Here is a 13148-nt window from a genome sequence, read left to right as displayed (position 1 = left end):
GCCGCTTTGCTGCCAGGAAGGGGAGTTAGAGTATGGCCAGAAGCGGCTCTCGCTAGGGAACGGAGGAACAGTCGGAGGAGACTCCAGAGGGACATACGATTTGGGCAGGGGAGGTCGAGGCGGGCCTGGTTCCTGGGGCAGAGAGGAAGCCAGAGTGTTAGGCGCAACAGCAGAGAAACTGAGAGAACAGGAAGGAAAAGACAGTTAGCAAGAGACAGACAAACAGAGGCACTGAGCCCAGGGTGAGGGCAGCTGGAGCCCAGGGAGTACCGCTGGTCCCACCCCTCCAGGCTGAGCACTCGCTCTGGGACCCAGCAATTCCGACTCGCCCCAACAGCCTAGGGCCCAGACCCACCCATCCAGCAGCCCCTGCTACGTCACAGCTCTCAACAGAGGGACCACTTACCTGGACGTCATGTGTTTACGCCAATGGGAGCCAGGCAGCGTAACCCCACCTGCTGCTGGGAATGAGCCCCCCAGAGAAAGGACACAGCGGGTCCACTCGCCCAGCCCTGGCCATTCTTCCCGTTTTCGGAGGCTGGGCGCTTGCCCTTTGGTTCCGCATCACCGTGAATCTTTGGAACCAGCTGGGCAGACAGCAGCCAATGAGAAGCCCCTCAAAACTAGCTGAACCACAGAGAGAAGCATAACTCGGAGTTCCTCCCTCTCTACCTAGGGAGTGTTCAACGTGCCCAACACGGTGGTATCTAGCCACTGTCGTGGCTTTGTCTGACGGGCTCTGACGAAAGCCAGACTCAAGCCCAAACTAGGAGAGCAGAGAACAATGGGAATGTCTGGGAAAACCCAAGTAAGGGAAACGGATGAGCTGTATGCAGCTCTAGGGTTTCACTAGAGCTGGGCCCGAGCCCAGTCCCCAGGTCTAGGCATCCGTCCCCTTTGGTGTGGTTCAAAGCGGGAACCCAGGTCCCAGTCCCAAGTTTGCAAATGGCCCCAGTTTTACAATGGGCTGCACTAAAACCCTGGTTCTCCATGCCCCAGGACTTCAGGGCATCCGGACCCAAGTCTGCACCCAAAATCTGCACGTCCCACCCTCCCCCAGTCTTCCCAATGGGCCAAACCAAAGCCCCAGGTCCAAATCCACCTCCACTTTGGCCCTGACTTGTGCAGCCTGATCCCAGCTCTAGTTAGAACCCACGGTTCACGTTGTTCTCCCGCGCCATCGGATGAGAAAGCCGGGAGTGCCACCTGCTGGTGCAAAGAGAATCTCAAGAGGAGAAAAGCCACAGACACTTCCTGCCCAGGGCTACATATGCTAGCCCCATGCAACAGCGGCTCCACTCACCTCGCTTGTCCCTTGCTTGGTGGGCGACCCCTGTGAGCCCGACACCAGGGAGAAAGGGCTCAGTGGGCTGGTGAGGCTGGCTGAGCTCAAGGGGCTAGCAGGGCTGTTGGAGCTGTACGTTCCAGAGGGGCCAGCGGCCACTGCGGAGAAACAAGAGAGGAGAGAGTGGAAGTGAGTGTGCAGCTCATTCCCACTGAGCAAGGGGGGCTGGCACAGCAGGGAAGGGGCCAATGAACCAGGGCCTGGGGCTTCAGAGCAGCATTCGACACCAGGCCAGAGGCCAATGTGCCCAGGATGGTCATTGCTGGTGCAGGTATCTATACAGGGTCTCCTCTCTCTCCTGGACTTATCCAGAGCAAGCTGGAGCCAGGCAGCGGCACATGCAGCAGACACCTTCAGGCAGAAGCAGCAGAGGGACGTCCAGAGAACCAGCAGGGATGTCTAGAGAGGCCAGGTGTGTGTGAAGTACAGAAACTAGAGGTACCTGCCATAGGGACCCTGCCAGATACCATGGCCGCCAATGGGTCTGCATTTAATGCGGCACCAGGGCTGCAACCCACATCCTTTTGCTCCAAAAAAAAAAATCACAGACCCCTTGCTATGTGAGATTCTCCATTAGCCAGGCTCGCCTTAGGACTCCTGCCCTCTGCGGGCTGCAGCCACAGGAAAGCGACATAGTGGCAGGGCCGGGAGCAGGCTTGGAATGCCGCCGAGTGCCAGGTGCACGTGACGTTCTGAGCCAATACGAAGCAGTGTGACTGTGTCAGCGGGGAGGACGACAGGTGCATTGAGACACCCGGGCAGCCAGCGGCCTCTAGCTCCGAGGCCAGGGAGAGGGAGGGAGTGGCAGACCCATGCTGGGTAGGGAGGAGTCAGCGCTCACCTCTGTGTTTGGCAGTGTCTGTGCCCCGGGAGGGGTTGTTCTTCCTCAGCCCCTCCATCACGTCCTGGATGCGCCAGATCTCCTTCTGGATTTGCCGATTGAGCATTTCGTTCTGGAAGGGCCAAGGTGCGGAGAGTCAGAGCCGCTGGCAGGCGCCGCACTTGGCAGCCAGCCACCCCGAGCCACAGAGGTGTGGCACGGCCCAGCCAACCTGCCCTCTGCGGCGAGGTCTATGTGACAGCTGCAAGAGCGGCCTGGCTACAGTGCTGCAGCTGTGCCGCCGGAGCGTGGGGGCTTGCTACAGCGATGGAAGAGGTTTTCCTGTCGCCGCAGTTAATCTACCCCTCTGAGAAGCGGTAGCAGGGAGAATTTGTCCGCCCACCTAGAGGTGTCTACACCGGGGCTTAGGTCGGCTTGACGACCTCTTTCAGGGGTGTGAATTTTTTACACCCCCGAGCAAAGTAGCTAGGCGATTTAAGTGTTGGATGGAGGCCAGGCCTGACTGACCCTGTGTCCCTGACCTCATCGCTCTACAGTAAAAATACCCAGCGCCTCCTCCTGCCCACTAATACCGTAGCGCCAAACCGTGGGGCCTTCACTCTGGGGTCACTCAGAGGGAGCTCCCAATGCCATCACTGAGGGGGGTGTCTGAGCAAGGAACGGGACCCGCAGGGATGTGGCCCCAGAAGTCACTGAAAGGTGGCATGAGCAAGGACTGAATAATGAACGGCTTTGCAGGGGAAACTGGCCCCAGCATGGCTGAAGTATGCAATAGGCTTGTTCACCAGGGCACTGGCAAGACAGGCCAGGACTACCGGCCTCTCCTTTCCCCCGTCTGGTGTCACAGACATAGGGGGCCTGAACTAGAACCTTGCATCAGAATCAGTCACCTGCTCGGAAAATGAACAGCTAGGGTGGGATGGATCCACAAAGGTATTTAGGCACCTAACTCCCATTGAAATCAATGGGGGCTAGGCACCTCAATCCCCACCAGAGTCCACCTCAATGTTTATCTTGCAAAGATTCCTTCATGCTGCTGCCAAGGCATTTCTATAGCAGCAGGTGACAATTATCCTGTGAATTCATCCCCTCGTGGTAACCCTGGGCCTTTCCCGCTTCGTTACAGAACAGCAGACGGTAAGTGCCACCTAGTGGTGAGTGTCCTGGGGCACTCAGAACTCCTGTGCTCTAATCCCAGCTCTGCCACTGACTGGCTCAGCGGTCTTAAGCAAGTCCCGTTTTCGCTGTGCCTTGCCTTCCCCCTCGGCCACCCGGGGATAACACTGCTTTCCTGCCGGGGCAGCTGCGAAGACAGACTGGGTAATATTTGCATGGCGCTCTGTTTAAGTGTTATTGCACAGCCACTTCTACCTTATAGTGAGGGAGGCTGATGCCCAGTTTACCTTGGCTCCATCTCTGAAGCAGACAGACCCCCAATAAATACATTATTGGAACGGAAGGGTGAGTAATTACCCAAAGAGGCAGAGCTTGCTTAATACAGAGGCAAAGGCCAAGCTTGAAGAAGCTGACCTAGGGTTATATACCAATTAGTTTTTAAAGGAGTAGGGTTCAGTCTAGGATGACTGACATGGTTCAAGCAGAAGGAAGGAAGGTTACTGGGCTGGCTTTAGAAAGATAGTTTTGGATGGGGTGTACTTTGACCCTGCTGAATATCTATCCCCAGGTCATTAGTCAATCCCAAGTCATTTTAAGACCTAGGGGTCAAATTCTGCTCAATGTTACATAGCGTAAATATGGAGTAATGAGTATCGAATTCAACGGAATTACTCTGGATTTACACCCTTGGTTACTGAGAATTTGACTCTGTATTTTCAGAACCACGTGTGCAAATGTCTGTGCATAAACTCCACGTGCATTTGCGTTCCTAATTTGCACAGGCAGTTACTGAGCTTGTACATGTAATCCCAGTAATTGCACCGCCACTTGTGCACCTAACTGGCCATTTTCTGCATAATTCGTGTGGCTGCCTGCATAGGCGTGATAATTGTGCACACAAATTAGATGCACCAAAAAACACGCGCTTGTTTTTGCACATGAAGGTTTCTGAAAAGCAGGTCCTGAAGTTGTGACTTAAACCCACAGAAACCAAAAAACTCTAAGTCATGGGCTCTTAGGGCTAGAATTTACTCTTATTTACACCAATTTTACAGAGGAGAACTCTACTGTCATCAATGGAGTTACTCCTGATTTACCCCAGAGCAGAATCAGGCCCTGGTGAACTGGTCTAGCTGCCCAGAATGGCTGAGATCTCCATTTCCATACGCCCCGCCTGATCCCAGGCTGCTTGGATTCACTAGCACTGGCCTGAAAGGACACAGTCCCATTCTCTCACCTGGATGTCCAAGTTCAGCTGTTCCCACAGGTCATCATGCAGGGCTGACACCTCGCCCTCCAAGTTCTCATACTCTATGGTGCTGTTGGCCAAGGCCTGTAGGGATTTGCAAACATTTCCATCAGGAAATCAACTTGTCTGTCTGTGTCCATGGGGGGCACAGGGAATACTCAGCCTGATGCCAGCACACAGCCCTCACCAGCCTGCCAGAGCCAGGATGGGCTGCTAAGAGGGGGATCCCCACCTTGGAGAAAGAGGAGCTTGGGCAGCGGGTGGGCCCTGGCATGTGTGTCATAGCACGGGACTGAGTATGGAGCTAGGATACGGCCGGCAAGGCCATAGCCCATACCCTCTCCTAGTGGATGCTCAACTCAATCCACCTAGGGAAAGGCATCCCTTGTCTTTGCTGCCTGTTGGAAATACCAGGCCTGGCTGTGAATGGCATGTGAGCCAGGGGGCATATCAGGGGAAGGCAACAGAAAATGGTAGGGAGGCTTTGTTCACAGGGAACAGCAGACAATGGGGGAGGGGATTGGTGGAGAGATGGTGGCAATAGTGGATTAGGCAGGATGTAGTGACAGGTGTTGTCTGTGCTGAATGAGCCCCTGGGTAGCCAGGGAATTGTGGCCATCCCTAATCCGGAGTTCCTTTGGAGCTGGCAGGGCCTGTGCTGGAAGCAAAGAGAAGCTGGTGATGACTGTATTGCACCATGAGGGATCAGGGGTTGGAAGGCAAACCAGGAGTGCAGAAAAGCAAGGAATGCAAACTGCAAGTGGGAACCCAAAATATTGCTCCCTGGCACCCCAGCTCGGCGCTGCAGGGGTTAATATTTTTTGTCCCTGTACAAGATGTCTCAGTTGACAGTGGGATGATGGGATTTGCCCCCCTCCTCTTTTTTTAATGAAAGAAAAAGAGAAGGGGGCAATGCACAGACAAAGGAGAGGAAAGAGGAGAAGAGATTTATCCCCACCCGGCTGAGGTGGCAGAGACATTCCCCCCTCCAGTGCCAGGTCTCCCAGGCACTCACAGCCCCAGCCTCGTGGAAAGCAATAGCCAGGCTGCCCAGGCAGTTCCTTTGGAGAACCAGGCTCCATCCACTCAGTTCATGCTGCTGCTGAGCAAGGTCCCTGCCCCACGGGCAGCATGCAGACGCCAGGATCTATGCCGGGCAGCTGCTCCCCTCAGAAGCAGCATAGTGGGGGTGCATGGCACTGCATGAGTTAAATCTGCATGGCACTTTGCAGCCCAGGACACATGGGCCTCTTCCTGCGTCCCATCCTCCCCACAGTGAAAAAGTGCCCAGGCGTGTGGTGCCCCATCCAACCCACTGGTATAGTGCAAGGCCTCTCTAGTGACTTGAGGACCATTGGCCATTACCATGTCATTGGTTCACTTGCGGGCAGGGCACAGGGGAAATTGAAGCACTGGGCCAGTCTGGGTCCCCATGACACCCCCAGGAGGAGGAGGGGTCCCCAGCAGTCTCATGGACCGACGGCTAGAGGAGTGTCTGTTACCGTGCTGGCCTGGGACAGTTCCACCCGGATGTTGATCAGCTGGTTCTGGAGGGATTCCTTCTTGTGCAGCAGCTTCTCAGGGTAGGCTGGCTGGCTCCCGAACATCTCCAGCTCCTGGTGGGTCCCCATCAGGGCACTCTCAAGACTCTCCTAATGGTAGGGATAAGATGGTCATTAAACCCTCATCGCCTCCCTCCCCTCGTACGCGCAAAGCGCTCAGCCTTGGCAAGCCCAGAGGTTGGCATCTGAAAGGGCCATTTTTGCAGCAGAATGGTCAGTGGGTAACCATGCTCCCATCCTGGTGAACGCCAGCGGGTAAGCGGATCTGGCTGACCTGGGGATGGGGCTGCAGGCAGCCAGAAATGCCCAGCCCTGCAAGCAGGGAGGTTGGTCATCGCAGGGTTAAGGCACTGGCCTGGGACTCAGGAGATCTGGGTTCATTTCCCAGCCCTGCCACAGTCTCCCTGTGACCTCAGGCAAGCCACTTGGCCTCACTGCGCCTCCGTTCCCTATCTGCAACGTGGGCAGAACACTTGCCCTCTTGCCAGGTAGTATCAGGAGGGGACCATAATTACCATAAGAGGGACTCTACCGTGATGGGGGCCAGGTAAGAATTGAAAGCCACTAGCGCTGTGTAACCGCCCGGGCAAAAATACCCACCCTGGCGGGAGGTCTGAGTGCTTCATCCATCCACCATGGGGGATGGCGTAGGGATCCCAGGTAACAGCTACAACCCTGCTACTGGTGAAGTGCAATGCTCACCAACAGAAGGCACGGCTAGCCCCAGCACTCGGGTGCCCCCAGGGTGGTAGGAACCAGCCTGCTCCGTTCCCCTCCCTCAGCCACTCACCTTCTCGGCTCGGAGCTGCTGCACCAGCCTGTCCTGCTCCCTCACCACCTTGTTTTGCTCACACAGTTTTCCCAGCAGCTTCTGTCCTCGGGCAAGGAAAGAAAAGGGGAGGGGGGGAGAACATGAAGAGCAAGGGGCACCGGGGTCCAAGGTGTAAAGGGACATCAGGTCAGGTACAAAGCTGGCCTGGCCAGTAACAACCACTTCCAGGCTCTGGGCTGCAATACTGCCTGGTGCGTGCTAAGCTTCCCCATTCCTGTCTTGAGATCACTAAAGCCTTTGGGCAAACAACGGAGAGGGCTGGGTATTTTAATGGCATTTGATCAGCTGGAAACTAAGGCTGTTCAGGGCAGGCTGGAAGGCTGGGGCTCCCCCACACCACACATTTCCTCATGCCCCAAGGTGCTGTATGATCTCTGCACATCTGATTATTGATTGGCCAATGTACCCCCCATTGTAGTTTTGGCAGAAGTCCCTCTGCAGCCCGACTGCGGGGAGTCCACCACGACGGGGGTGCTGAGCCGCACAGGGATGGGGATTGCACCTCTTCCCAGCCCCATTCCCCTGGAGCCCTTCAGTGTGGAAGCCCTTCCTTGGCTTTTACCACAGACCTCAGAGCCCTGGTGCTAAGCCAGCTGTGGATAATTGACAGGAGAGGGGAGATGGGGTCTGTTCTGCCATCACGCCATGGTGCACAGTTAAGGATGGAGAAGGCTCATTATGGTAGATCAGCGAGTCTGTATCTTCACCAAGGCAGGGCACAGATCCAAACCCTGATCCCAGTCAGGTCAGTGGCTCCCAATGATTTGATTGGGACGAGGATTTGGCCCCCCAGTCCTCCTGACAGTAGTTTAGCACCAGATACATCTTCTATGACGCTAGCTTATAGCCTAGAGACCCTACAGTATCTCATTTCTAGCCTCCATTCAGTGAGCCCCTTCCCCTTTTCCCCAGCTCAGAAGCAGATGGGTCAGTCACACTTGGCAGCACAGAAAATGAAAAGTCAGTAGGATCCATTGGGCTTCCTAGGAACTGAGTTTCATTTCCAGGGTCACTCATCAGGCCACAGATATGGGGCAAAGCCCCTCTAGCAACGGGAGGGGCCACTGTCTATTTACAACGTCATTGTGTCACAGGTGGGCAGGGTACAGGGGAAATCCCTTTGGGATCTGCACAGTGGGGACCTGCAGCAAGCTGCAATCTTCCAGGGGACATTTACTACGCAAATACCCACGCAGGTAGCACACAAGCCGAGCAGACAGGATGCACACACAATTACACGCACAGCAGCAGGGAGGGATGCAGTGGAAAGGAAGCTGAGAACTAGAGAGGACGAGCGAGCCACATGAGTGAGTGACAGCGAACGATACTGATGGTGCCCGCGTCCTTCTAGCTCTGCTATGAGAGAGGATGTTCGTCCAATGATAAATAACATCGCAGAAAGGGGCAGGAGAAGGCATAGCTGCTGAGGGGCGGAGGATGGGTGGGTGACAGCAGAGGGGCGGGGCGGACAAGCAAGCAGAGAGCGTGGCTCTTACATCAGTGTCTTGCTCGCTTATCTTGTAGGCGTGCAGAGTCTCTCTGTAGGCCTCTGGGAAGGGAGACACCTGCAATAACAGGAACCAGTCACTGCTGCTCCCTCCTGCCGGGAGCACATCATGACAAGCCTCTTGGGAGAGCCAAGGTGGCTGCTGGAGCCCTTGCTGAGAAAGGTTTCCAGCCCAACCGTCCCCCATTCCCTACCAACCTAGTCCTCTTTCCCCACAACACTTGGGGGGTAATAATGAGAGGTGAAGGGTGTGCACATGCAGAGCATTGGCCATCAGTGATTAGAAGGATCACCCAATTCCTCAGAGTCAGCCCAGTCCAGCTGGGCTCGGATAGTGGCTTAGAAATGCCTGCTGAGTGTCCAGTTAGTCCCGGAGAAGCCAAGAAAGCACCGCACCTCCATATACAAACTAAGAGAACTGCCAAGCAAATGCTCCTTTCCTAGCCCCTTCAGCAAAGGCTTTCCATGATTTAACCACATCGGGGGCCTGGATTTGTAAACAGGTTAGATGCGGCCTTGTGAACAACAGTAATTAGCCACCTGCCCGTGCAGTTACCCCGTTTCCATTCACAGCCAGAGGAGCTGGGTGTGCAAATCGGTGTGGTGCCTTTGTGGGGGCCGTCGTGCACGAAGCTGCTGTCACAATGTGCCTCAGTTTCTCAGAACGAAGCTGTTCTAGATGAGGGGGGGCTCCTCAAGGCCGGGCCTTGCCTGAACTTGTAACGTAGGAAGGTGCTGGGGTGAGTGTGTGCTTAAAAGGAGATAAAGACTCAGCATGTAGCTTACAAGAGGGATGGGGAAGAAGAAATTGCTGAATAAGGTCTCGGAGTGCCCCTTTCATGGGAGGCTGAGACAAGCTGATCGTCACCGGAGGGATGGGCTAAGGGGTAGCGGACAACAGCAGACCAAAAGAAACAGCTGGTGCAGTCACTGGGGGACACTGCACTGACACTCCCCACTGAGGGCTAACTTTCAGTGAGCTGCTGGTGTTAGGCTCTTTATTTGGGGTGCTTCTATTTTAGCTCCCCGACTTTTTACTACAACCATTTTACAGATGGGAAAGCTAAGGCAGAGAGATCAAGGCACAACATTTTCAAAAACAGCCACTCATTTTGGGTGCCTCACGTTTTGGGTGGCCAACTTGAGACGTTATGGGCCTAATTGGCACAGGGTGCTGAGCACCCACCATTCCCACTGACTTAAACTGATTGGTGGGTGCCCAGCACCTCTGAAAAGCTGGCCTAAGGTGTCTCACATGGGGCCCCAAAGTCAGTGGGCACTTCTGAAAACGTTTACTCTAAAAAACTTTTCCTTCCCTTGGAAAACTAGAGTAATGGTGATTCCCCAGGGCGGCACACGGGATGCGAGGAGACTTCAATTCATTGTCTAAGAGATCCACAGCTGCAAATAGGTCCTGATCCTGCGAGATCAGGATTTGGCCCAAGGGAGCCTGCTGTCTCAGAGCAGGACAGGAGAGCCAGTGGGACTTCCTCTGAGTCCCAGGCTTGTACTCAATCCTCCATGACTGCACCCTCCTTCCCAGCTGGGGGCACGTTCCATTTACACATTGGGTACAAACTTCTTCACTTTTCCATCCAACGCTATCCCTTCCTCAGTGCGATGCAGCATAAAATGCCCAACAGCCCACCTAGAGAGACAACCAGGAGGTTCCGCTGAACAGAACAGCCCTGGGGTCCAGTGCAGCGCTAGCGCTACATACATTGACCAATGCCCTGCCTAAGGTCCTGCCTGACCACTGCTATGTCCATCAACAGCCCACTGTGTTCTGTACAAACGTCTGGAAAATATACATCGGAAGCATTCAGCAAAAGTGAGTTCGGTTAACACAGATGGCAGATCTATGAATGAGGCTTTGAAAACATGAATGGGTGATGCTAAGCTTTCCTTGATGTGACTTTTATGAATGGGTCCTGGTTGGCGTGCGTTTGCGGTTTGGAATTACAGGAGGAAACAATAATAATACTTAGTTCTTATATGCACTTTCTGTATACAAAGCACTGTGCAGAAGTAACATGCTTGCTGGGTGTGTCACATCCCCCCTCTGGTGGCTCAGAAAGGATAAAAGCCGATTTCTGCTCCCAGCTAATGGGGTTGCTCCTCCAGCTCAAAGGACAGAGGACTATGCTTTGGAGATGAAGACCCTGGGTTATTATTATTTGCATTATTGTTGTGCACTGGAGCCCCAGTCACAGCCCAGGACCCCACTGTGCTAGGCGCTGTACAAAGAGAACAAAAAGACAGTGCCTGCCCCCAAGTCTAAACCTGATATCCAGCAGCGGTGGGGTCCTTAACTAATTAATCCTCATAGACATGTAAAGTATTTATCATCTTCATTTTACAGATGGCAGCTGCAAGGCAGAGAGAGGGTAAGTGTCTTTCCCAAGGCTGCCCAGGGAGTTGATGGGAGAGGGAGATTAGAACTCAGGACTTCCTATGTCCCTTCAGACAGTAGGCTTTGGAATGGCTTATGGATGTCCCAGCGAAGCTTGTGATGGAGCTATCACAGGCGGATGAGGCATTGCAATGAGCGGAGATGTGGGGCGGCGCGTTCCCGAATGAACTGCGTGCGTGGGAGGAGGCTGGACTATGGGTCTGCCATGCAAAAGCAGCTGGAATGGGACTGCTGATGGCAGAGCTGCTGTGGTTTCTTACTTGCATGTACAGCTGGGCCCTAGGGGAGGAGTTCTCCACCATTCTGTTCACCATACTGATCAAAGTTTCGCTCTCACTCATCTGCGACAGACAAGGAAGGAAATTTCAGACGTCAGCAGAGACACGGATTCTCCCTCGGTTCCAGCATGAACGTTCATGACATCGTACGGGGTGATCTTCGGCATCGGTTAGGGAGGCTTTGGACAGGGCTCTTCAGGCCTCGTGCGGCAAGGTGCTGAGCGCCACCAATTCTGCTGGAAGCGGACGGGCGCCAGGAGCAAACCGGACCTCACAGGAGGTGCTCAGCCCCTTGCAGGGTTGGCGCACCTGGGCCATCGCTGCCCAGTTTCTATGCAGTCAGCTCTGCTCCCCGCCTGGCCACCAGCCAAAGCTCTGGAGAGACGGAGGAAAACCTTCACCAGTCAGAAGTGAGCTGGTCTAGAAGGCCACCCTACTGTCCACAAAGAGGCAAGCCTGGCACCAAGGCGCATTGCACAGCCACCGTCCTGGGGGATAGACCAAAGGGCACGTGTCCCACAGGGTCACTAAAATTCCCCTGCCTCCCGGATCTACTCTACAAAGACAGGAGGCTGCAGACGTACTTCCTTCCCCATGCTGTGAGTCTAGACACAAGACTTCATGGTCTGCAGCTATTCCTCGCACCGTGAGAAGACAGACTCCCCAAGGTCCTCAACAGAGATGGAGCCCAGGGACTTTCTCTCCAAGAGCCTTGAGCTAAGGATGGAGCCAGAGTTCTCTCTTCACTGCTGAGCTGAATGCACCCAGAGAACAGTTACATCGGGACTCGGGAGCAGGGTCTGACCTCACATCAGCCCATGGCTCTAGTTCCAAAGGTCAGGATCGGCCGCTCTGTTTCCATTAATATCTACGCTACTGCGAGGGTATTATTGCAGTGCTGGAGAGGCTGCACAGGGTTATAACGCCCATGAACGACGGGGAATCTTTCAGGGTCTCTTGGTAAGGAAAGCCTGTATTGTACCACACCTATGTCACTAACTTCCCCCACCCCATCGCTCACTGTCCATGGTCTGCCTGGGGGCAAGATGGCACGTTGGGTGGCGCTGCAGAAGGAAGCGCCCTGCCCTCAGAGCTGGAGTCTGCTCTATATTGCAGTGTTTGCTATACCCCACAGGCCTTGAATGAATGGAGAGTTGAGATGTGCGAGGCAGAAACAAGCCTTTCCACCCTGCTACATGGAAACCAACTCAGTCACGGACATGTCGACTGAATCCAAGAGAGTCAGATCCCAACGCTGGAACTATTTAGGAGTAGCTGAAAGGAATTTTAGGCCTAAAATTCAGCCTGTGGAGCTTTAAGAGTATTATCATCTGGGGAGCAAGAGTCTCAGGATTCTACATATTCCTTTAAAAAAATTAAAAATCACCAGTCTTAATTGTGAAATAAAAAGATAAACAAAGACACCATTTATGTCAGACCTACATATTAAAAAATGGGTTCTAATATGCCCTCCGCTGGTCTGAGCATAGTAATAAATAAATACTACCCCCAGAATGATGCTGCTAACACCTAGATAGGGGATATCTTGATAGTCCCACTGAATAGAATAAAAGGAAGCAAAAGTACATGCACCAGATTCTTTAAGACGACATTCTTACAGTTGTTCATAACAACCGCTTAGAAATTTAAAACTGAAATCTCTTATCTTGCTGGGTTCCCCCCTCTCCCTAGGGCGAGGATAACTTGGTTCATTATTGCAGGGCTGCACAAACTGGAAGCTTGGCAGACTCCCGTTTGCAAGTGTAGTGTTTCACCCACCAGTTTGTGACTGTAGGGTTACCCACCACATAGGCGCGTATTGTGGGAAGATTGCACAAGCTAGCTTATTATTGTAGGGATGGTCATTAGTACTTGGCTACCGGGACTTATTTTCTTTTCAAAATTACAAATAGCACTAATGTTTTTGTTTGTTTTGGTGGAGTGGGATCCCCATGTAACCAGCATTTAAAGGGACTTGCAAACAACCAGACAAACACCACAATTA

The 13148-nt window shown here is 53.7% G+C and overlaps 1 protein-coding gene across 4 annotated transcripts in view; it reads right to left on the bottom strand.

The window, feature by feature from the left end:
- The window catches only part of LOC112118437 (pleckstrin homology domain-containing family A member 6), a 90461-nt gene that overhangs the window by 13769 nt on the left and 63544 nt on the right, over positions 1-13148 (bottom strand). For 2 of the 4 annotated variants that reach the window (XM_024216745.2, XM_024216750.2), the window contains 7 exons: positions 11126-11206; positions 8442-8510; positions 6904-6984; positions 6054-6203; positions 4540-4635; positions 2187-2298; positions 1304-1443 (listed from right to left, as the gene is read on the bottom strand). In XM_024216745.2, the coding sequence (XP_024072513.2) occupies positions 1304-1443; positions 2187-2298; positions 4540-4635; positions 6054-6203; positions 6904-6984; positions 8442-8510; positions 11126-11206 (729 nt within the window). The remainder of the gene's footprint in view (positions 1-1303; positions 1444-2186; positions 2299-4539; positions 4636-6053; positions 6204-6903; positions 6985-8441; positions 8511-11125; positions 11207-13148) is intronic. The other 2 variants (XM_029912299.1, XM_029912300.1) reach the window with 1 other exon arrangement.

The sequence above is a fragment of the Terrapene carolina genome, unplaced genomic scaffold, assembly GCF_002925995.2.
Source record: "Terrapene carolina triunguis isolate 2854851 unplaced genomic scaffold, T_m_triunguis-2.0 Scaffold198, whole genome shotgun sequence".
Lineage (NCBI taxonomy): Eukaryota > Metazoa > Chordata > Testudines > Emydidae > Terrapene > Terrapene triunguis.
This window is presented reverse-complemented; position numbering and strand designations above follow the sequence as displayed.